This window comes from Clarias gariepinus, chromosome 6 (assembly GCF_024256425.1).
Source record: "Clarias gariepinus isolate MV-2021 ecotype Netherlands chromosome 6, CGAR_prim_01v2, whole genome shotgun sequence".
In the NCBI taxonomy this organism is placed as follows: Eukaryota; Metazoa; Chordata; class Actinopteri; order Siluriformes; family Clariidae; genus Clarias; species Clarias gariepinus.
The window spans coordinates 20,490,679-20,512,848 of NC_071105.1; the positions used below are offsets into that span (position 1 = coordinate 20,490,679).

The window sequence follows — 22,170 nt, forward strand, 5'->3', positions numbered from 1 at the left end:
CTAATTGTACATTATACATTTTTTTCCTATGGTATTTTTTCCCCCCATACAGGGAAAAAGCTATGGTTATTGTACATTATAATTATAGACCCTCATTATCAGTACTACCTGGTGAAATTCAAGGTTTGTGTAAGCTTTAGTTTCAGATTTGTGTCTACTACTAAAAGCACTTACTGTGTTTTGAAGTGAAACCGCTTGTGTTAGTTCGGTGAGGAAAAACAGTTGAAATTTCCTCTGCATTTTGCAAAGTTTTTTCAAGTGAAAAGTGTGCCCTCCAGTGCTAAAGCCATGTTAGTACATCACCGTCGTTAAACTGCCTTTCAAGCTCTTGTTTATCGTGTACACTTGCACATATCACAAGTTACTCTTTAGCAGAAATTTGTTTCCGACAGATTGATACATAATAAAAATCATTGTATGTGTTTCTTTGGATTGCAAAAGCTTAGTGTGATATTTTACTGTGAATCACACAACCCTTTTTTTTGTAAGTAAAATAAATCATGACAATGTTTAAAATGGTTTTATTTTGTACAGTGTAAAAAGGTCCTGGGTTACACTGTAGTTTACATTAAGTAAAACAACACAAAGGTTTCAGAAAAATTGTCTCGTTAATAAGGCACTAATGGTAGTACTAAGGAAATAAGTACAAAACAACAATTTCCCAGGAACAAAGTGTTACTTCGTGTACAGTTGGTAAATTTAGTTTCAATTGCATTGCACAATTTAAAGTAGAGTGAAGGACCTGTTAAACTGCTACATTAGATTGTTCTGGAAATGGCATAAGGTTTCTTTAGGCAATATGTATACAGTAATGTCAAAACATTCAGGTTTCCCTCCAAGAACTGTTTATTTCTCCTATTTATCAAACCAAATTATACATTTTTTAAATTAGTCCTTATTAACACACTAAAATCATAGAAGAAATCATACAATTATTTAAATTTTACACGGTTTCCTTGACGAAAAGGTTATTTCATTCAAATAGTAACAGGTAACCCATAGTAACCCATGCTCTGATCTCATAGTGACAAACGACTGATATTGATTCAGTTTAGTGCTCTAAGCCATCAATGAATAATAATGAACATAATGAGGAATAATGTTACTTTGTTTAGGAAATACATTGTATTCATGAAATAAAAAGTTCTTGGTACTCTACTCACGTTAGCAACCCTACTGTTGTGCTGTATTTTCTCACAGCTCGAGGTTCCACCATTTAAAGGCGAAAGGTTCTCTGCGCACATTGGAGCCGCAATGAACTTCACCCAGAAGCTTGTGGTAGGATGCAAAGTCATCAATGAAGCTGCAGTTCAGGCCGAGCGGCTCGAGGAGAGAGCACATCTCAGTCTCTAGGGCACATTTACCATCCACCTTCGGCCCAAAAGGTTTTGGAATGCCAAGGTTTTTCCCGAGTACTATCATGTTCACCTGCAAGAACGATAGGCAATGTTTACATTAGCAGGCAGTAATGATAAAAGATCAGACTCTTTAAAATATGTCAGGATTAAATACATTTAAATAAGTATGGTAAAACCATGTTAAATATTAGTAAAGGAGAAAAAAAGTCACTAAATGTAAATATCAGAACTGAAAAAGATTAGTATTAGAAATAGAAACTAGAAATAGAATATTAAATGGTTATAAGTTTCTTTGTTTAAATCAAAGACAAAAGGGTATTTAAAGAAAGTGTGGTGATCTGAGAAAAGCTGTCAGAATATGAGGAGACAGTTCTGGGGGAAAAAAAGGCCAAAAATATTTTACTTTTAAGAAAATATGAAATGTAATAATTGAAATTTAAGAAAATATATATTTCACCCCAGCTACCTTCTAATCCAATCCATCGCAGATCAGACATATATATATATTTATATATAGTACGTACCCACATACACACACTACAGCAATTTGGGAGCACCAATTAACCTAATCTAGTCTTCGGACTGTTGGAGGAAACCGGTGTATACGGAGAAAACCCACCAAGCACGGGGTAAACATGCAAACTCTATGCACACAGACCCTGGAGGTGCAAGGCGACAGTGCTAAACAGTTTAATTGTTTTTGAAATACAAGCAAAGTCAAGATAAACATATTCTAGGAAAGTGTGCTGTAGGTTTTTTATGAAGACCATGTAAATGAATTTCCCAGGTCACCACACACATGCTACATTACCAGTTTACTAAAGGATCAAACTATACCATGTCAGGGTAAAAGGCCACAGCTCTCTTCTCTTTATGCATTACTGTAAAAAGGACTGGGACATCGATGATGTCTTCATCATCTAGTGCAAGCTCTTTCTTTAGAACATCTCTGTTCCAGTCAATACAGCCCTGAGAGGGAAAAAAGAGAAATTTAGAAAGGCAGACAGGGGATTTAAGTTTTCATGACTTTAATTTAGTCTGGAATCACATGTATATATTCAAATACAAAACTTTACTGTACCACCTGTGAGCTTTTATATTTAGAGGTTGATTTAAATTAGATCACTGACCTGAACATAATTGTTTTGCGCTTGGAGCCCCACGTCTTTCAAGATCTTATCAACACTGACCTCATCTTGTGTCCCTGTTGAAAAAAAAGACAGATTGTTGACCGATAATGTTGATAGAGACGACTGACATATGGAATATCCAAAAGAGCACTTCCAACCATTCACCTGGAAACATCTTAGCATTTCCATGACCCTTTTTCTGCAATTTCCTGAAGACTTTATAAGCTGCGTCAGGGCTGGCCAGCAGCAACCTGAATCCCTAAACAATAATGAAAGTATTTAAATTAGAGTTAGGAGAAGGAGCAGGGTGAACAAGCACTTAATGATGCATAATGAAACTCAACACACAGAACAACCGGATCTGATGTCTAACTAAACAAATAATGGGTTTTAATATGTACCTTTCTGTCAGGAGCTGGAACAAAAGTCATGAACTCATCCACATGACCCACCACGAGCCAATCCGAGTAGAGAGCAATGGGCTCCTGAACCTTCTGAGCCCACAGGAAGTCCTGTACCACTTTGGTCATATTGCGACCATACTCGGTGCTGTTGAGACAGTATGGGATAAAAGCTGGTAGATATCTTTGTCTATACTTAACTGGTATAATTGCACAAATGCTGAGCCTTGTTTCTCAATCATTAAGTGGCAGATTCCAGTGTTACGGATGTGATGTTAGGACTCAAACATACAAGCAAAGACTCAGAGCATGACCAAGCTTAGTATCAGTGAACTAATGCAGATAGCTTTCCTTGTAATCTCTTTATCTAAAAATAAATATTTAAAATGTTATTGATTTCACATGTCTGAATCAGTACTCTGCAAACTATATAAAGAAAACGCTTAAATAATTAACTTTAATGTTGGTCTTTCGGCTGCTCCTGGCAAGACCACAGCGGATCATCCGGTTCGCACATCCTGTATCCTTGAAACTAAAGCTTGGCACAGGTTTTACGCCGGATGCCCTTGCTGATGCAACCCTCACATTTTATCCGGGCTTGGAACCAGCACTGCATCCAGTGGCTGGGGTTTTGGGCATTGGCTGCAAATCGAACCTGGGCCTTCCGCATGGCAGGTGAAACATCTACCATTGAGCCACCAGTGCCCTTGAATAATGAACTTTAATATGAACACTTGCATGAACAAAGATGTAGCATAGATGTGTGTAAATGATTATCCTGGTTAGGTTGGCACATGAGTATGCACAAAAGTATGTGTGTGTTATTTCAAGCCATAAATATGCAATTATGGAACATAATTTAACATTTTAAAATGAAAACAAAATGTTTCAAAAGTTTTTAAGTTAAAAACTACAGTATAATCTGTAAAGAAAGGCCACAGGACATCATGCCATTTATGTGATTTTTTCAGTTTCAGATAAATCTGTTTGTAGCCAGCTTGATAAATGAGGTCTAACATCTATTCAGCAATATATAAAGCTTTTGAGTTACTCACGTAGGAAAGGCCACGCCAATGATGATCCGGCCCAGTGGGTAGTTCTTCCCGTTCACGGTGACAGGGGGGCTTACCTCCAGGTTACCGAATGAGTCCAAGCTGTTCACCTCTTCTCTTGATGCGAGGCGGGTCACATAGCCAAAGTCTGGACCCTGAGAAAGAAGTTTCAGTATGTTCAACATTCTTGTCATGTAAAAAAAATCATCTTTCATTTGGAGTGCAGGAAACTCTTCAATATTTAAACCAGAATTTCTAAAGGCTGAAATCTTAAGGTACTGTAATTTGGTCTAAACAATGCTATACAAACAGCAACAGTCAGTGACATTACTGAGCCAAATACTGTAGACAATTAACCTGATGTATTGTAAACAAAAAAGTCTTTCTAACAGCTGACTTAATGAACATCAGTAAAACTGCACAAAATGTTGTCAGTCATACCAATAAGACATTATAGGGGAAATCCCTAAGGTCTCCATTTCGTGGAGAGTCCAGGACCACAGGAAAACTTTGGTGAGGAGAATCAATATAGCCGAACTCGAGCTCATCCTGCAGAGTAAAAGCACTGGGGATTATTCAATCTGCATACAAGTATACTAACAAGTATAGCAAAGTCAATATCTTAACCTTTTAAACAAGAATTTACACTTAAAAGTTTTAAATGTGAAGAGATCATTGACAAGAACAGCTGATTAGCGCAAACCTGCATCCAGCGATCTCCTCGGTTCATGTACTCGTAGCATATTTTCAGTTTCAGTCCACTCTTCTGCACCACTTGATTCATGCCCTTCAGAAACTCGTGGTTATCCTTTGTGCTGTTGGTACATTAAAAAGAAAGGATTCAGCCAGCTGACCCCACACACTCCCACAAATAATCTCCACCAATCCCACTGATTTCTTTGACTAATCCAATGCACTCCAGCAGTAACTGTTAATTAAGACAATTTTGCACACTGTCAATCACTTCTGACCAACCACACGCACTCCTGCATTTTGATTTAGTTTGTAGCAATATTTACTATAGAACTTGGCTGGACTCGTTTCCCAAAATATGAATGAAGATGAGGCATTTAATAAGAATGAATGAATGTGTACTGTAAATCCATCCAAAGGAGCTGCTCTAAAACCCAGCAATCTCTAATGTAAATACATGTAGCCTTTTTTCTGTCTCATAACTTTACTTCTGAGTGCTACCCTTGAATAAAAGAAAAAAAAAACATTTGTTCATGCAGCTTTGTTAGGTCCCATGTGAGTCTCGACATGTACATCTACAGTAGCTTATCTAAAGATAACAAGTAATGAACAGTGTGTATAGTTTAAATAATGTTTAATGATTAATGTTTATTCTTGACTTGGTTTGCTTACCTGCAGGCGTAGACTTCCAAAGGCTTGAGGGTGTTGGGTGTCATAATCCAAGGAGCAACACGGAACATGACCTTGTCAGTGAAAACTGGAGTCTCTGGAAACCCCTAGGAAACCAAAAACAGGGCCTGTCTTATCACTCACTCTCCATCATCTTCTATATCGCTTTATTCTGTATTCAGGGTCGCGGGAACCTGGAGCCTATCCCAGGGGGCTTAGGGCACAATGCAGTGTACACCCTGGACAGGGTGCCAATCCATCGCAGGGCACACTCACATACACACACTCACACAAACACTATAGGCAATTTGGGAATTCCCCAATTAGCCTAACCTGCATATCTTTGGACTGTGGGAGGAAACCGAAGTACCCGGAGGAAACCCACCAAGCACAGGGAGAACATGCAAACTCCATGCACACAGAGACGGGAATCGAGTCTGGACAGGAATCAAACCCTGGAGGTGCAAGGCGACATCCATTCTAACAGATACTGTAGGTACACCCAAACTAGGTGTGCAGCATCCCTTTGTATCTTAAAGAAAAGACACAGATTTCTTTTAAGTACTTGCACTGACCTCAGCAACAGGCTCCAAAAGACTAATGTTGATGGTAAGTAGCCCATCGAAATCTTTATCCGGAAAGCGGATGCCCTCTACATAGAACATCAGCTCAGACTTGCCACCTGGGTAGGGAACTTCATTCGCCAGTTGGCGTTTGTTCAGCACTAAAGGATATTGCTTCTGGAACAAGCCAAGGAATATATGTTCTGGAATAAAGCAAAAAAAAATTATATTAATTGATTTTAATTGCTGCAGGGTTTTTTTTCACGTTGCTCCTGCTTATACTCCAGCTGGCCATTTTAATAGGAACTGTTCATTGATGCAAAGCAACCGTTCACAGGATAGCGCTACAGTCCGTGAAATCATATACTGTAGGAAGAGGTCTAGACCTTCAATTAATGTTTACAAAAAGCACCAGCAGAATAAAAAATGTGACTTTAGTAACATTCAAAACCAACATTTTGAAACCTAATATTCCTGTTTGTACTCTAGGTGGTGAGAGTGAAACCCAGTGTGGTCTTCCGCTGTTGAAGCTAATCCACTTTAAAGGTTTGATGTGCCGTTTTCTGAAATGTTTTTTTGCACACCACTTTCTGTAGAGGCTGAAGCAAGTCAACATAACCACACCAATCCTCACCATTTACTACAGAGGTAGAACTTAGAGCATCCTGACTAGCTGCCTCACCTTGTAGTACAGGAACCGCACAGTTTCTGACCACAACTGGATTTAAACAACAGTTAAGTAGATAACCAGGGTATCACTACAAACCATCATTGCCTTACACATTAATAATCTGGCAAAAGGTACTAAAGTTTTCCTGCCATTACTCACGTGAACTATTCAAATCCTAACTCAAAAGTATGACTCAATAGCACTGGACACATTACAAACCTGCATCACATACTTTATTCATTAAAACTCTTTTTGCTGCTAGACTACTCGATAGTTTATAGCCCACAGGTCTGTGTATTTAGTGTCCTGAGTATTTATTGTCCTGCATTCATATTTGCTGTTGTGTTACTTTATGCAGTCTTAACACTGTTCTGCGTTGCACCATGGACCTGGAGAAAAAAAACATTTTACATTCCCTTCCAAAGTATATAAGTTATATAATAGATGACAGACAATAAAAACTGAATTGACTTCACTAGTGTTACTGTAGACTTCCTGTCAGTTTGAACCATTCTGTCCATTCTCTGTCAATTCTTTTTTTAACTCTGATCTGGTACCAACAACCAATCCACAGTCAAAGTCAGGGAGATCTCTTTTGAACACATGCTGTAAACCAAATCACTTTAATGCATGCAGAAAATGTTGTGGATTGCACTACTGCCACTTGGATGGGACGATTTTATAACTGCATGAACCAGCAGTGGCAAATAGTCATATCTAGTTTGCCCTGTACTTGCATACAGAGTGAGGATGTATTTGCATTATAGAGCTAAATGTTTGTGAACACCTGACCACTACCCCATACATGCTTACTGAACATTCTATTTTAACCTTACTCCCATTTTCTGTTATAATAATTTGCACTATACTGGGAAGGCTTTTCGTAAAATATTTGGAATGTTGCTGTTGGAACTTGCTCGTTTAGCCTCAAGAGCATTAGTGAGATCAGGCACTGTTATTAGTTGAGCAGGCCTGGGGCAACATCATCATTCCAGTTCATCTCAAAGGTGTTCAGAGGGGTTGAAGTCAGAGCTTAATTCAGGCCACTCAATGCTTCCAGTTTAACCATGGCAAAGAATGTCTTCATGGAGCTCGATTTGTCAGGTTTGGGCTCCTTACTTAGTTTTTTTTGTAAGGCGGCATGGTGGTGTAGTGGTTAGCACTGTCGCCTTGCACCTTCAGGGTCCGGGTTCGATTCCCAGCCAGGCTCGATTCCCATCTCTGTGTGCATGGAGTTTGCATGTTCTCCCCGTGCTTGGTGGATTTCCTCCGGGTACTCCGGTTTCCTCCCGCAGTCCAAAGATATGCAGGTTAGGCTATCCCTAACTGCCCTTAGTGTGTGCCCTGCGATGGATTTGTACCCTGTTCAGGGTGTACCCTGCCTCGTCCCCTAAACCTCCAGGTCCCCGCGACCCTGACTGCAGGATAAAGTGGTATAGACGATGAATGAGTGAGTAAGTTCTTATGTGTATAACTGGATGCATATAGATAAGATTATTGACTCCATGATCACATGACATTAAAATACTCACGTTCGCTATGTAAGACTAAAACAAGAATGTGTTTCTGTTGAAACTCACTCAGAGAGGACTCTGCCTGCTTGGAGGACGTGGCCCTGAAGATCCTCACACTCTCAGCATCAGTCTGAGAAATGTGCAAGCACAGCTTATAGCCATCTGGAAGCACAGGTGGGCCACTGGTGCGCAAGATCATCTTGGACATGTCCTTTAAATCTGGAATTTGTAAGAAAAATCTGTAGTGAGAATAGAAATGAATAAGAATATTATTCTTTTACTATATATGCTTTATTGTTTTCATACGAGGAACATTTTCCGGGCTGGTAATTAAATTTCTCATGAGTGGCATAAAAACCATTGGCATTTAGAAAAAACTTCAAGCACAGTGCCATGATGAGACCCAGACGCGGTAAAAGATTTAAAAGTTTGCAAACATTTTGTGCATTTGGAACACCTGAGCCTTTCATTGAAGGATAACTTGACATCAATTTGTGAAAGAGACGCATTCGACTGTCGAAACTGCACACGCGATCATTCACGAACACCATTTGCACATTTCAGGAACTTAGCTGAAAGTTATTACGACATTCCCTATACAGTCCAAACCTCGCTATTAAAGGTGTCCCTGGGAGGCCAGTGTTTTAGATGTGAAGCAGGCAATCCGATCATGGCTTGGATGACCTACAGTAAGTTCGCTTACCTGAGACCTTGGTTAACTCCTCATTCTCATGGTCCACTTTCTTGTAAATTAAAGACTCAGTGTCACAGTTGACCAGGAGAATGGCACCGTGTCCTTTAGGACCCCACTTCCATGAAGCCTTAAAAAGTGAAAAAAAGAAAAATGTAAATGTTTATAAAGAAGAAGCCCAACCATACAGTAAACAAACTTGCAGTACCTCTGAAATATGCAATTATGTATGCCGGTTCTGACATTTTAAAGACAGATATTTTAAGAGCATAATGTTATTCTGGTCAGGTTTTTGGTTAAGAAGGCTGAAGCACCACAGCCAAAAAATGAAATACAGTATACACCTTGTTTGGATTGTTCTTCTCCACCACACCATCTCGGTCTGCATCCACATCTAAGGAGATCTCTGTAAGGGAAAAAGAAGTCAAGGTAATGAATACTTGTGCTCTCTTTAAGGCCTTGTTCACACGGGCGTTAAGTTTTTGGATAAACGAACGTGCTCTGAACGTCCTAGACGTTTACGTTGCGTTTTGTAGTGGCGCTTGATTGACTTCTACACCGGCGTTCGTTTGTCTCTGTCTAACGTCAGCCTGCAGCCCAAACTGTTTGTGTGTTAACCTGTGGGGGCAGTGTGTCGGGAACTGGATATAAAAGCCCGCCGCTACCGGGTTCACTGTCTGACTGCACAACGTCGGATTAAAGGAAGGTTTTTTGTGGTTTAAAAAACATGCAAAAATTTCCGCGTAAGTTTTTTAACAATTATTTTATTTTATTTTGCCCTTTTCCGCATGTATAGCATGTAGGATCATGAGATATATCCGGTCCTCCGAAGCGTAAAATGAACGCGCAGAAAACAAACTAGAAGAGGTTTCCTTGTGTTTGTTGGGTTTTGAACGGCAAGAAAAAGCTGCATGCAACGTTTTTTTAATGCCGTATAAACGCGCAGCCGGACAAACGCACGTCACCAAAGCCCGTGTGAACACTCTCATTGACTTCTATGTGTAGAAAACACTCTGCGCTTGATCCGCGCTCACCGGACGCTACGAACGGGGAAAAAACGCTCGATTTTAACGCCCATGTGAACAAGGCCTAACAGTGACTGTATATATAGTACTGACCTTATATCTACCCTCATTTCTGCAACATGCCGCAAAGTGCCTAAAGATAAAATTTAAATAATGGTTGTTTATGTATGTAACAACCTAAGCAGCAAACTCATTTCCCCTCTTATTTGTTCCAACCACCCAGCAGTCATCATCACCAGTATACTAATCACCGGCCTGATCATCTGTAATCATCTACACCTGTTTCTCACTGGTTTATGTTGCAAGTTAGATGGTTTTTTTGTTTTTTTTTTATATATCTCAAATGATTCATAGGACACTGCATGAACAGACAATACATTCCTCTGAAACTGGAATAAAAAAAAGAACCAAAAACCTGCCAAAAATGAGAGCCAAAAAGTCATTCAGGAAGTCTGGAGGACTATTTCTCAAGACTGCATTGAATATACAAAGAAGTCTAGCTTTACGGAAGTAAAATATGAAAAAATGAGGATGGCTCGAGACTTGTAGGCTGTAGTTCCTTACAGTATATCACTAGTCTTCTATAAATAACAGACATATCAATTTAGCATTCTGTATTTTATTCATTACCTGAATGTCATTTATTATAAAATGGAAGACTTCAAATATTTGAAAGTTTGTTTTTCTCACGAAAAGAACTTTGTAGGAAGTCCCATGAATAGCTACTGATAACTTATATAAATAATGATTAAAGCTCTGGGTACAGATTAGAAAGTTCTGACTTCTAACCCTCTTTGATTCCCTATTTAAGCCGATGTCGTGTCTGTGTGCATTGTATACAAGATGAATCTGGGCATACCGACAGCTGTGAGATGAAGCACAGCATTTCCAAGAAGGTCTGACTTTTCTCCATAGAACCTTACGGATAGCTAAAAACATACATATTTTATGTTAGGAAGAATACATTTCATCATTAAAAGTATTTGTAAGTCATGCCTCAATTTTCCTTTTAAATAATGTAATGTGAAAATGCATTCGAAAAAATTAAAAACATACAGTCATGAAATGTGATTATTAGTCACAAACTAAGATACCCACATGGCACCGTGGCGTCCCTTGCCTAGTATCTAGTTAAGCTGAACATCTGTCAGCAGTACCAGATTTAAATCCTTCATTGACAAAAAGTTAAGTATCCTATTAGTCTTTACTAAGTAACTCATAATAGATATTAATGATCGATATGCCTCAAAATAAAACTGGACCTGGACCTTATGACTTACAGAACATAAGTTGGTTATGTCAGAAAGGTGTTATATTCTTCCTTGTAGCTGATAAAGTTTTACAGTTTTTGCTGAAAAATTATAATAGATTGATAAGCCTCAAGACGAATGACTGAATACTATACTGGAATATATGATTTAGCTATAATAAATACAGTCATATTTTGCCAGTAACAACAGTAAGCACAAGCTGCTCCTGTCAGCCATGTGTTAAACAGTTGCTTGCAGCTGATACACTGGAAATCTCCACCCCAATGCCTCCATGGCTTAATGGAGCCTAAGGAATGAGTGGTTACAAGACAGGGTTACCTTGCTGTCATTGGGCTGCAAGCTGGCCTCTTCCGAGAAGCACAGTGTTTCTGCCAAGTGGCTGTGGAGAGAAGAGTGAGGTTCCAGCCTGGACCTGAGACAAAACCTTGCACTGCACGTTGGGGGTGCATTTTACTGAGTATAACTTGCTCTCCAACGGTGCACAACTGTAAATGAAACAAACAAACAAAAAAAAACACACACCCGCATGCGTTAGGTCATGATACTCTATACCTTGCATCACTTTTTAAAGTAAGAATCAAGTGTAAGATCTTGTATTATATTGTGATGGTGGTTTACCTCGGTTCACATCAAGTAAAGCTAACGAAATACCCATCTCTTTCACTGTGAATGTATAATTAAAGCTTTCAGGAAATTGCACTCATATTGTTTGTGGAACTGACTTAAAAATAAACTCAGCAGTCTGGCGACAGAAAACACAAACATCACATGAAATGACTACTTGATCCGGTCAAGTTGATCACAGACCCTGGATCAGACCCATGTCTCACTAGAAACACAAATCCTTGAGAATGGCCCCAACAAGATTAACAGATTTCAAAATACATTTCTTTGCAAGATTATTTTGTTGTTATTGTAAAAAGCTGACTCCGCATGAGCAGGAAAATGTCATGCAATGCACTTCTCCTATTTCAAACAGAGCATGTCTGGCTCAAATAGCAATATATAAGTTAGAAGTGTCTGGGCACCTAAGGGTCACACAGGGCCAAGCTAGACTTTATTACGTGTACTGAAACCACATCAAAGTCAAATTCAAGACTGTCACAGACAATAAAATTTTATTCATATTTTATATGGGAAAATAAAGTGTTTGACACTAATAAAGAATAAACCACTTTGGATCCTCTACATAACTGCTTTATTAGTAAGCAATATTTTGTAATATCTTTAACTTGAAAAGTGAATGACTTTTAGAAATGTGACCTACAGCACCAATAAAGCAATGTTTCAACAAACTCCTGTTGCCCAGACAGCTGCATCACCCCACTACTGACTAGAATGCTGTCTGAATACAAACAACGCTTTCAGTCTGCAAGAGAGATGGAGGCTTTCTGCGCTAAAGCAAGAAACAAAAGGCTTATTCACAATTCAAAGATTCTCATGCTTACGAAAGTATAAAATAGACACTATTGTTGATCGAAATAATGAATTGTTAAACACCTTAAAATTATGGTATTGAGATAGGTCTATGATTTAGTCAATACTGAAGAGAATTACATTTTAAGACTAGATATAAATTTCTTTTTTTTTAAACCAGTGGTAAACTGAATTCCACAAACCCCAACAATACAACCCCAATAAAACAATTTCCTTTGAAGGAAATAAAGCTCTTCCTCCAAAGTTTTATTTCATGAACATTATTTAATTTTGTACAGTAATTTTTTTTGTATTTATTAAAGCCATATAGAAAATGTTACTGTATGTCCAATTACGAATTAGGCTTTTTTTTTAATTATATAAAGTTTGTATTAAACAAATTTAATTTAAGGGAGTAAACATAAAAACAATATTAAGCACAATAAATATAATATTATTAAAACATTGGCTGTGTAGTTAAACATTAAACTAGTCTGTTTTTTCTTAAAGCTACCTATTTTACCTATTGAACTTCTTTAAGAGCAATAACCTACTTTTAAACTTTATGAATCCACAAAAAATAGAGTTTACTGAATTTTGATAATTTTTTTGATAATTTTTTAATTGCTGTTACTTCTTGTCCTGATAGCACCAATGACAATTTCAAAAAAAAATCATAATTTTATGTCCATAAAATTGGAAATATAGGGAGAAATCAATAAAAAAAAAAGTATTTTATGCTTGAAAGTACATACTATATTTTCTGATCATACACAAGTAATGTTACTGTTATGCTAATTTAAATGATTTTGGCATCACCACAACTAAGTGATAGCACTTCAACCAATGTTGTAGAATAAGTTATTTAGTTATTAATTTAGTTCTCAAACCTGCTGGAGCCAAGGACCTTCAACTGTTAAATATTCGATATGTACAATTATATTCTGAATATTTATTAGAGCCATTAAAGGGTTTATTTTTTTCATCATTATATTATATTTAAACATACTATAGTTTTATTAGGCTTTTTTTTAATATTGAAGTTTGGATTAAACCAATTTAGTTCAAGGGAGTAAACATAAAGCGCTGGTATATATACTGTTTATATAGTAAATGGAGAGTTAAGTTTTTTTTTTTTTAGAAAGTTCCTTTTTGCTCTTAGGGTCTTGATCATTACATTTTCCTGCTCTGCACACTGACCGTGAACATGCGTATAATAGAAGTAAACAGTAAGAATCAGTAATCAAGTCCAAAACCTTCATTCCAGGCAAAAAAGTTCAGCTGAGACTCATATCAAGCTTCTGCAGTTCCACTGAGCTAAATCAAGTTGCCATCAGGAACAGCCCTATGGCTAACCGGGACGAGGCATATGGCTATGGACTTTGGAATGCATTTTTGCACAGAAAAAGAGCTGTAGACTTCCGGGTAGCAAACTTTATGTCCAGTGTGCAGAGCAGAAATATTTACAACCTATGACCTTAGTCCTATAGATGTACTAATATACACCTCAATTTAAGTTAGAATTGAACAAAAAAATCCAAACTATCCATTTAATGTCATCTTATTGAGGTGATTTTTTTTGTATAGCATGCAATGTCATATCATTTTTGTTTTGTGACTGTATATTTCATACAGCTGTCCTATATCTACTTTACTTTGATAATAAAAAAACACAGTTTGGCATAACAAATTACTTGCAGAATAAGTACAGTAACATGGCAATACAACGACCCCTAATCACGTGACTAATTAATTACGCCTTTCGGAAAGGTTCGTGGAAAATCCTTGGATATTAAAAACACTTCCAGGATGGGGGGTATTAGTCATGCTCTTTCAAGTTGTTTTACCTGAATACAATGATTTTAAATATGCAGCCATTAAAATGATTAAACATTCAGTGCGATACTTTGAGCTAAAATAAACGCTTAACGAGTTGAGCGCGCGGTGATCTCGGTGCACGCGGGAGACAGAAGGGAGGATGCGGTGCAAATCTGCATACAGTTTATAGCAGACCGAGACTGTTCTACCATGCAGCTGTTTAGATCCTTAATGAGCAAACCACAAGTCGGACAGTGGGGGGAAAAAACCCCGAGGAAGAAAGCAGACTGAAAATGAAACCGATCTGAGTGAGTCCTGGGAGAATATCCATAGGACAGCATTACACGCGCTTTACCTTGTTAAATTCACGTTCAGTTTTCTTCCCAAAACATACAGCGTCCTCACACTCCTGCCAATCTCGAGGCGCAGAGTTCGGGGTGAGTTCATGGTGCAGGGTTTAGCCCTCGCTACACTTCTCACTCTCTGTAGCTCTCTCTCTCACACACACACACACTAACAAACACGGCGTGTCTCTGCCCGGCTCGAGGTAACTTCCCACACAGCTGCTGCCTCGATGTGTTACGGTTCCGCGGAAACAAAGGCTGTGTCTCAATTCAACCTCCTCCTAAAGTAAAGTGGTCCTGTACTTCCAGCAGCTTTAAGTCAGAAAGGGCACTAGACTTGTGTTCAAGTCTGTCACAGCACTCACTTAATCACACACAGCCTTCTGGAAAAATTGTCACACAAAACACGATTAGCTTCCACGCCTAGGTTAATACATATCGGCATATAACAAACTAAATACTATTACAAGTAATAAAGCAAACAATAAATACAATATTATTAAAAATAATTTATCCAATACATTCTCCATTTTAATTGGCCGTGTAGTTAAACGGCAAACCTTGTTTTCAAACGTCTGTTTTTCCTTAAAGCTGTTTATTTCACCTCAGGCTACAGGCTACAAAAAAGGTGTTACTCAAATCTCCTGAAATGTATTTCTCCTTTCACACCTAGAACTTGAAAAGGCAATAACTTACTTTAAAAACTTTATGAATCCACAAAAAGTAGAGCTTAATTAATTGTTTTTATATAATTTTTTTAATACATTTAATAACTGGTGTTACTTCTCTTCCTGGTGACACCCATGCCAATTTAGAGAAAAATCATAATTTTATGTCTAACTTTTGACAGTTATACTGTAGTGTATTGTAGTATTGTGTACTGTAGTGTAACATATACAAGTAATGTGTTATTTTAATTTAAATGATTTTGGCATCATTAAAAACTAAGTGACAGCACTTCCATCATTTTTGTAGAATAACTTTACTACCATCAGTCCTCAAACCTGTTGCAGCCAGAGACCCTTCAACTGTTGATTATTCAATATGTACAATAATATTCTGGATGTTTATTGGAGCCATAAAGAGGTTTATTCCTGAACTTTCAATTATCATATTATATTTAAACATACTACAGTTGTTGTGCAGATGGTCAGCTAAGGCGACCTCTCAAGCGAGAGACTTACGACAGCAGTGTCATGCAAAAGTATTCATACCCCTTGAACTTTTCCATATTTTGTCATGTTACAACCAAAAAAGTAAATGTATTTTGTTGAGATTTTATGTGATGGACCAACACGCAGTGGCACATAAATGTGAAGTGAAAGGCAAATGCTAAATGGTTTTACATTTTTTTTGTTACACATAAAAATCTGAAAAGTGTGGCATGCATTTGTATCTAGCCTCCTTTATTCTATTACCCCTAATTAAAATCCAGTGGAACCAATTGCTTTCAGAAGTTACCTAATTAGTAAATAGTGTCCCGCTTTGTGTAATTTAATCTCGGTATAAATACAAATGTCCTTTGACGCCCTCAGAGCTTTGTTGAAGAACAGTGGTGAACAAAGCCCAAGGAACACACCAGACAGGTCAGGGATAAAGTTGTGGAGAAGTTTCAAGCAGGGTTAGGTTATAAAAAATATTTCAAGCTTTGAATATCTCGCAGAGCACTGTTCAATCCATCATTCGAAAATAGAAAGAGTATGGCACAACTTCAAACCTACCAAGACATGGCCATTTACCTAAACTGACAGGCCACAGCTCAGGTGGGAGAATCTGTCCACAGGACAACTATTAGTCGTTTACGCCACAAATCTGGCTTTTATGGAGGAGTGGCAAGAAGAAAGCCATTGTTGAAAAAAAGCCATAAGATGTTCGTTGCCTGATTCTACAAAGTATTGACAAAGTAAGCCACACTTTTCAGATTTTTTATTTTTTTTATTTTTTTATATTATATAAGAGAAAACCTTATAATTTTCCTTCCACTTCATAATTGTGATGTTGGTCTATCACATAAAATCCTAATAAAACATATTTACATTTGTGGTTGTAACTTGACCAAACTTGAAAAAAAAGTTTAAGGAGTATGAATACTTTGGCAAGACATTGTATGTTTAAATTGACATTTACTACAGCTAAAAAATTTTTTTCACAAAAAAAAGGCACCTTCAACTGTATGTGCATTTTACCTGGAAGTGTGTTATTAGTTTAGCTTTAAAATGTTTCCTGGAACATAAATTGACCATATTTATATTTTGGGATTATGGGTGTTTCCCTTAATCCCAAAATATAAATATAGTCAATTTATGTTCCAGGAAACATTTTAAAGGTACAAAAGGTACACAAGATGCAGGCCTAAACACCACACAGTGGTACAGTGTATTGTGTTCTTTTTTGTGTGCATGGGTGTGTGTGAACCTAAACAGTAGTACACATATGTTTGGGACAAATCCATTGATTCTATTATGTTTGAGACACAGCATGTTGACTAGATGGTTTTGTTTCTTACCAGACCTGTTTAACTCTTTATATACCCTTGACCAAATTACTTTTTTATTTTAGATTTAAGATCACTAAATGTTAACTTTTGAGCTGACAATAAAGACTTAAATGTCTTTTGAGTCATGTTGCTTCTAGCTGCAAACACACAGAAAGCAAAATAGTTAACTTGTAACACACACACATCTTACTGTCTTTATGATAACCTTGTGGTGACATTACATGGACTTAATCGAAACTGTTATGCTATATTCAACCTTAACCCTTAACCTAACCTCAGCAACCAAAAAGACTTGAACCTGTTTTTTTTTTCTCTCAGAAAATCCTATCCTATTCCCCCCGAGATCACACATATACACAACACACACACACCCACACACAAATTAATGAATGAATAAATGAATAAAAAAAAAAAATACCTGTCCAGGTTAATCTTTAGCTTGGTCCCAACAACATAAACAACCCTTAATATGCTGTTGAGTTGTAGGCGATAGCTTCTCTGGGACATATTAGTCGCAATGTTAGGAAGGTCTCTCTTTGGCAGAAACACAGTTGTAGGGTTTTTTTTCTGCTGATCCATGGTGCCACGTACCTGTGCGCTCTTCTTCACTCTCAGGTATCCTGCTGTTGTGTGTAACCTGAGTCTGTGTAGAGTGACTATAAAAGCTTGGGCGTGTGTTCACCTGCCCCTCCAGAGCATGCTCAGTATAATGTTTAACCTCTGAGCTGAGTTGGAATTTACATACACTGTACAAGTCAAAAGTTTTGACGCAAGTTTGGATTTATTTCTTACATTCTTGAACAATACTGAGTTGTTGTTGTTTTTTTAAAAAAAAAAACTGTGAAAGAACACATATGGAATTAGGTCATTAAGTAACAACACTGTTATATTAAGAAACGAAGATAAGCTCCTCTAAATAGTTCTTGCGAGAACAGAATTGTCAAGTGCATTTGCAAAACCCATCAAGCACCATGATGAAACTGACCCTCATGAAGACCCAGGAAAGTTCCAAAAAGTATATTTAATACACTTAAAATTGTGCTTTTGTACAATTTAATTACAACTTAATACAAAATTAGTTGTTTTAAAATAGTAAACTCTAAGTACAGTATACTAGTCATTAGACTGGCTGCAAGTACACTTACAGTAAGTATGCTTTGACATGCAAGGATTTAATATACTTAGCATACTTTTTTCACTTGGGTTGACTTACAAGGTAGAAACAAATAAGAATCAGGAAAGACTATGGAATTAGAAGTTGTGTCTAATTTTTGACTGGCAGGGTACATTTCAGTTAAAAGTGGAATATGCTATTAATAACATGACATTTTAGGTTAATGTCCTATTTTTTTCCGATCTTAATGACATGCAGTAGGTCAGGGTTTCATCCTCTCTGAATCAAATAAAAAGTTGACATCCAAGTTGTAATTTCTGGAACTCTACTGCTCTACTGTCATTATGGGAAGGCATTTTCAGTACCCTTCCTTAGACCATTGCATTTTCGAACATTTTGCATTTATGGTCATGGGAAAAAATCGCTGTGAGAATAAATTTCTGTATTACTGCAGAAGGATCATGCAATTCTAAGTAGTTCTGGAAACGTACATAATTAACATGTTGGAACATTTGATGCCCTCGAGTCACTCGACACCCTTAAGTGTTATAATATGAAATAATAAGCTAGCAAAAAGAAAAACATTAGTTGCGCATGGAAATGCCTTCCTCCTATACTGTACAGTACCTGTTGATTTTTTTGGTCTGACTGACATTCTAGAATCTACACATAATCCATGATTAAAACTACCATTCACATCGGTGTCAGTTAGCGGTTTATAATTGCAGCACAATTCTCTGCCACCTTCATTTGACTATGTTGTCCTCTGAAGCCCTAAAACTGTCTCATGTACGTCCTTGTAAAACCAGATGAAAGGTATATTAAAAGAAATAACCTAGTGTGGCAAGGCACTTAAACCTCATTAATTTTTTTGCCTAAGGCATAGACATTGTTCAAATCAAGTCAATCCAAGTAAAAACAAGCCCTGCTATTCAGACGGTGTATGCAGCCTGTGGGAGGTACTCTCTGGCCAAAAAAAAAACCTCCAAAAGTTCTACTTTCTGGTATTTAATAAATGTTATTTATTTCTTCTTTTTTTCTACACCATGAGGCTGGTGTAAGGCAACAGCCCACTTTGTAAAAATTAACAATAAAAAATGATTTGACAATGTGATATTAGTTGTTGTTTACTGAGAAACACTTTATGCTCCTGTGCAAGTGCCATTTCGTCTTTCTGTCACTGTTGCAACCACATCATCATCGCAACATCATAATTTTGTACATTGTCCTCTGGTAATAATATGATGTCTTCTCAAACAGTTTGATGCTAGAAAATTAATTACTCCGTGGGTGTCCAGAATGTATGTACAGTACAGGTTTCCTCCAGTTTCACCAGTCTTCACTCACTTTTCAAAAGCATAACTTGGGTTAGCCAAGATAAATTTTCCAAAGTTGAGAATGAGTGTATGAAAATGTGTATAGTGCATTATGCATACTGGCCTGTAATGGACTGAGATTCCACCCAGGCTAAATTCACAGCTCATGCTCTGTGTTTCAATAAGAAGTTCAGATCCACTGTGGACCTACCAGTACAAACATAGGTACAACTTAATTTAATGATGGAAAAAAAAAACAAATTGAATCTTTTAATACATTTCAGTTAAAGACATTTGTTCTTGGAGGACAGGAGAAAAAGCCTCTCCTTTGATTTAGGATACCACTGCTCTTGTGCTTCTGCATAAGAATATCTCTCTTTCTATTTTAAAGCCTTTTGCAGAATAGTCTGTGGCTACTCTTTGAATCTTCTGGTCTAAGAACTTCTTGACCCACCAGTTACCTTTGCAGACTCACAGGCATGCAGATTCCAAAGTCTGTTGCAGCTCTGGACATGTTGCCGGTGAATACTGCCATCCCTCCTGGTCCTGTAGTGGACACACAGTCTAGCAGACCTTGCCATAGTCTTAACTTTTTCTTGTCTCTTCTTATGAGCTCTGTCAATTTTATCTTATGTTTCTTTGTATGGTGTTAACATATTTTTATATGTATGTACTATTTATGTGCTTTTACACCAAACACCAGTGTCCTACATTCTAATTCCAGAGTTCCTGTTTATTTATTGACTTTTTATTTTTTGATCCATTGTTTGAATTTCAATTTTGTATTAAAACCATTAGTACAAACTAAAACTAAAATGTAAAAGCTTCAGACAGTAAATTATTTAATATGATTAAAAATTATTTTCAAATGTATGAAATGTATTTCAATATGTAAACAGGAGATATTTCCATTATTAAGTTTTCTTTTAGCTGCTTCTCTTGGGGTCACACCAGTGGATTATTTAATCTGAATATTTAATTAGGGACAGACTTTTTTTTTTCATCAAATGCCATTCTTGACATAACCCTCCCCACTGGGGGACAGGTCTGGGGCCTGTCTGGCTTTGTTGTGCTAGTGCCATAGTCAGAATTACCCTAAAGGTAAGGTCTCTAAAGGTAATGGAGAAACAAGAGGAAGAATACCTTAGCTTCCTGATTATAGAACTGGCAGAGTAGGGTTACAGGGGCCCAGTGTTTATTCCAGGGAACAAACACACACTCACACACCCAATTGCACTACAGGCAATTTGGAAACACCAGTCACTTTACAGGATGCCTTTTTGGACTGTGGGGAGAAACTGGACTACCTGTAGGAAACCCACAAAGCATGGAGAGAATATGCACACATAATTATGCAAGACCAGAAGTGAGATTCGACCCCTTAACCCTGGAGGTGTGAGGCAAGAGTGCTTAAAATTGTCACATTCATGTCACATTTCTTTATTTAAATATTAGTAAAAATATTAAATGCTGTTAACTGATGCACCTGGAGAGCAACATTTAGTTCTTCATTTAAACATTTTACAGTATAACTCATTAACAAAACTTAAGTCGTTATGTGTTGTCTTTTTGTGTACTTGAGGAATGCTTTTGAAGAATTCTTCACTTAACATTTTGGCTTGGTTACTTGTCCCATTGATTTGTCGTGAAAGCCACAACTTAGTTCTGCACTCAGTTCTCTGACTTACTCAAATAATTTACGAAAAACTGGACTAGTAATCGATAAAGAAATTACTGCTTATTGCATAGAATGCTCTGCATGCTTTCTTTATTGATTACACTCGTTACAGATTTGTGTCCTTGAACTAATTTTTTTTTTTCATTAGTGGCTTATTGAAGTATTTTTTGTAATTCAGGATTATCAACATCATTTTTTAAGCACAACTGTTTGTGCTTAGGCACGGAGCGTTAATGTGTGTTGGTGTTTTACTTCCATCTACTGTTCATAAGTCTGGTTGCACTACTGCTCAGACAAAGATACTTACAGAACCTTGAGCAATGGAAAACCGTGAACAATGAGGAAAATAGTGTTGTTTTTTAAAGTTATTGGTACAGGGTTTGATAAATCAGCATATGAATTAGTATACCACTGTCACTTTAAATTAGAGTCCAGAATGAAAACTAGTAGGCCTATAAAATGTAATCATTATGGTTGTATGAGGTGCATGAGTTTTTCTCAGGCTGCATATTTCATTATTCATTAACATTTATGTTCACACTAGTTCCCCCACGTTAAAGAATGGATCTATTTTTAAAAAAATCAGTTTATTAATATTTACAACTAGTGTTTAACACCCCTTAAGACTTCATTACAAGAATCCCAAAATTTTCTCTGTAGAAAAGAAAATGCCCCACATCCTGGATGGTGTGCTAATCTATCGCAGGGCACACACATATATACACACACCCACACGTACACACACACACACACACACACACACACTACAGGCGATTTGGGAAGACCAGTTAGTGTGTCTTGCGACTGTGGGAGGAAACCAGAGTACAGGGCGGTACAAGGAGAACATGCAAATTCCACATACACACACACAGACATGTGACGAAAATCAAACCCTCGACCCTAGAGGTGCAAGACGACAGTGCTTAACCTCTAAACCAAGACTTCAGCAT

The 22,170-nt window shown here is 37.3% G+C and overlaps 1 protein-coding gene across 1 annotated transcript; it reads right to left on the reverse strand.

Annotated features, from left to right (window-relative positions):
- Positions 1–498: 498 nt before the first annotated feature.
- On the reverse strand, positions 499–17,740 carry padi2 (peptidyl arginine deiminase, type II). The gene is given in 17 exon segments (XM_053499640.1): positions 499–1,428; positions 2,196–2,327; positions 2,489–2,562; positions 2,654–2,747; positions 2,890–3,037; positions 3,945–4,096; positions 4,383–4,490; positions 4,645–4,756; positions 5,307–5,410; positions 5,879–6,069; positions 8,117–8,269; positions 8,754–8,871; positions 9,086–9,147; positions 10,626–10,695; positions 11,356–11,389; positions 11,391–11,522; positions 17,531–17,740. Coding segments are annotated over 17 exon segments (2,079 nt in total). The 5' UTR covers positions 17,692–17,740; the 3' UTR covers positions 499–1,194.
- Between the last annotated feature and the right edge of the window lie 4,430 nt (positions 17,741–22,170).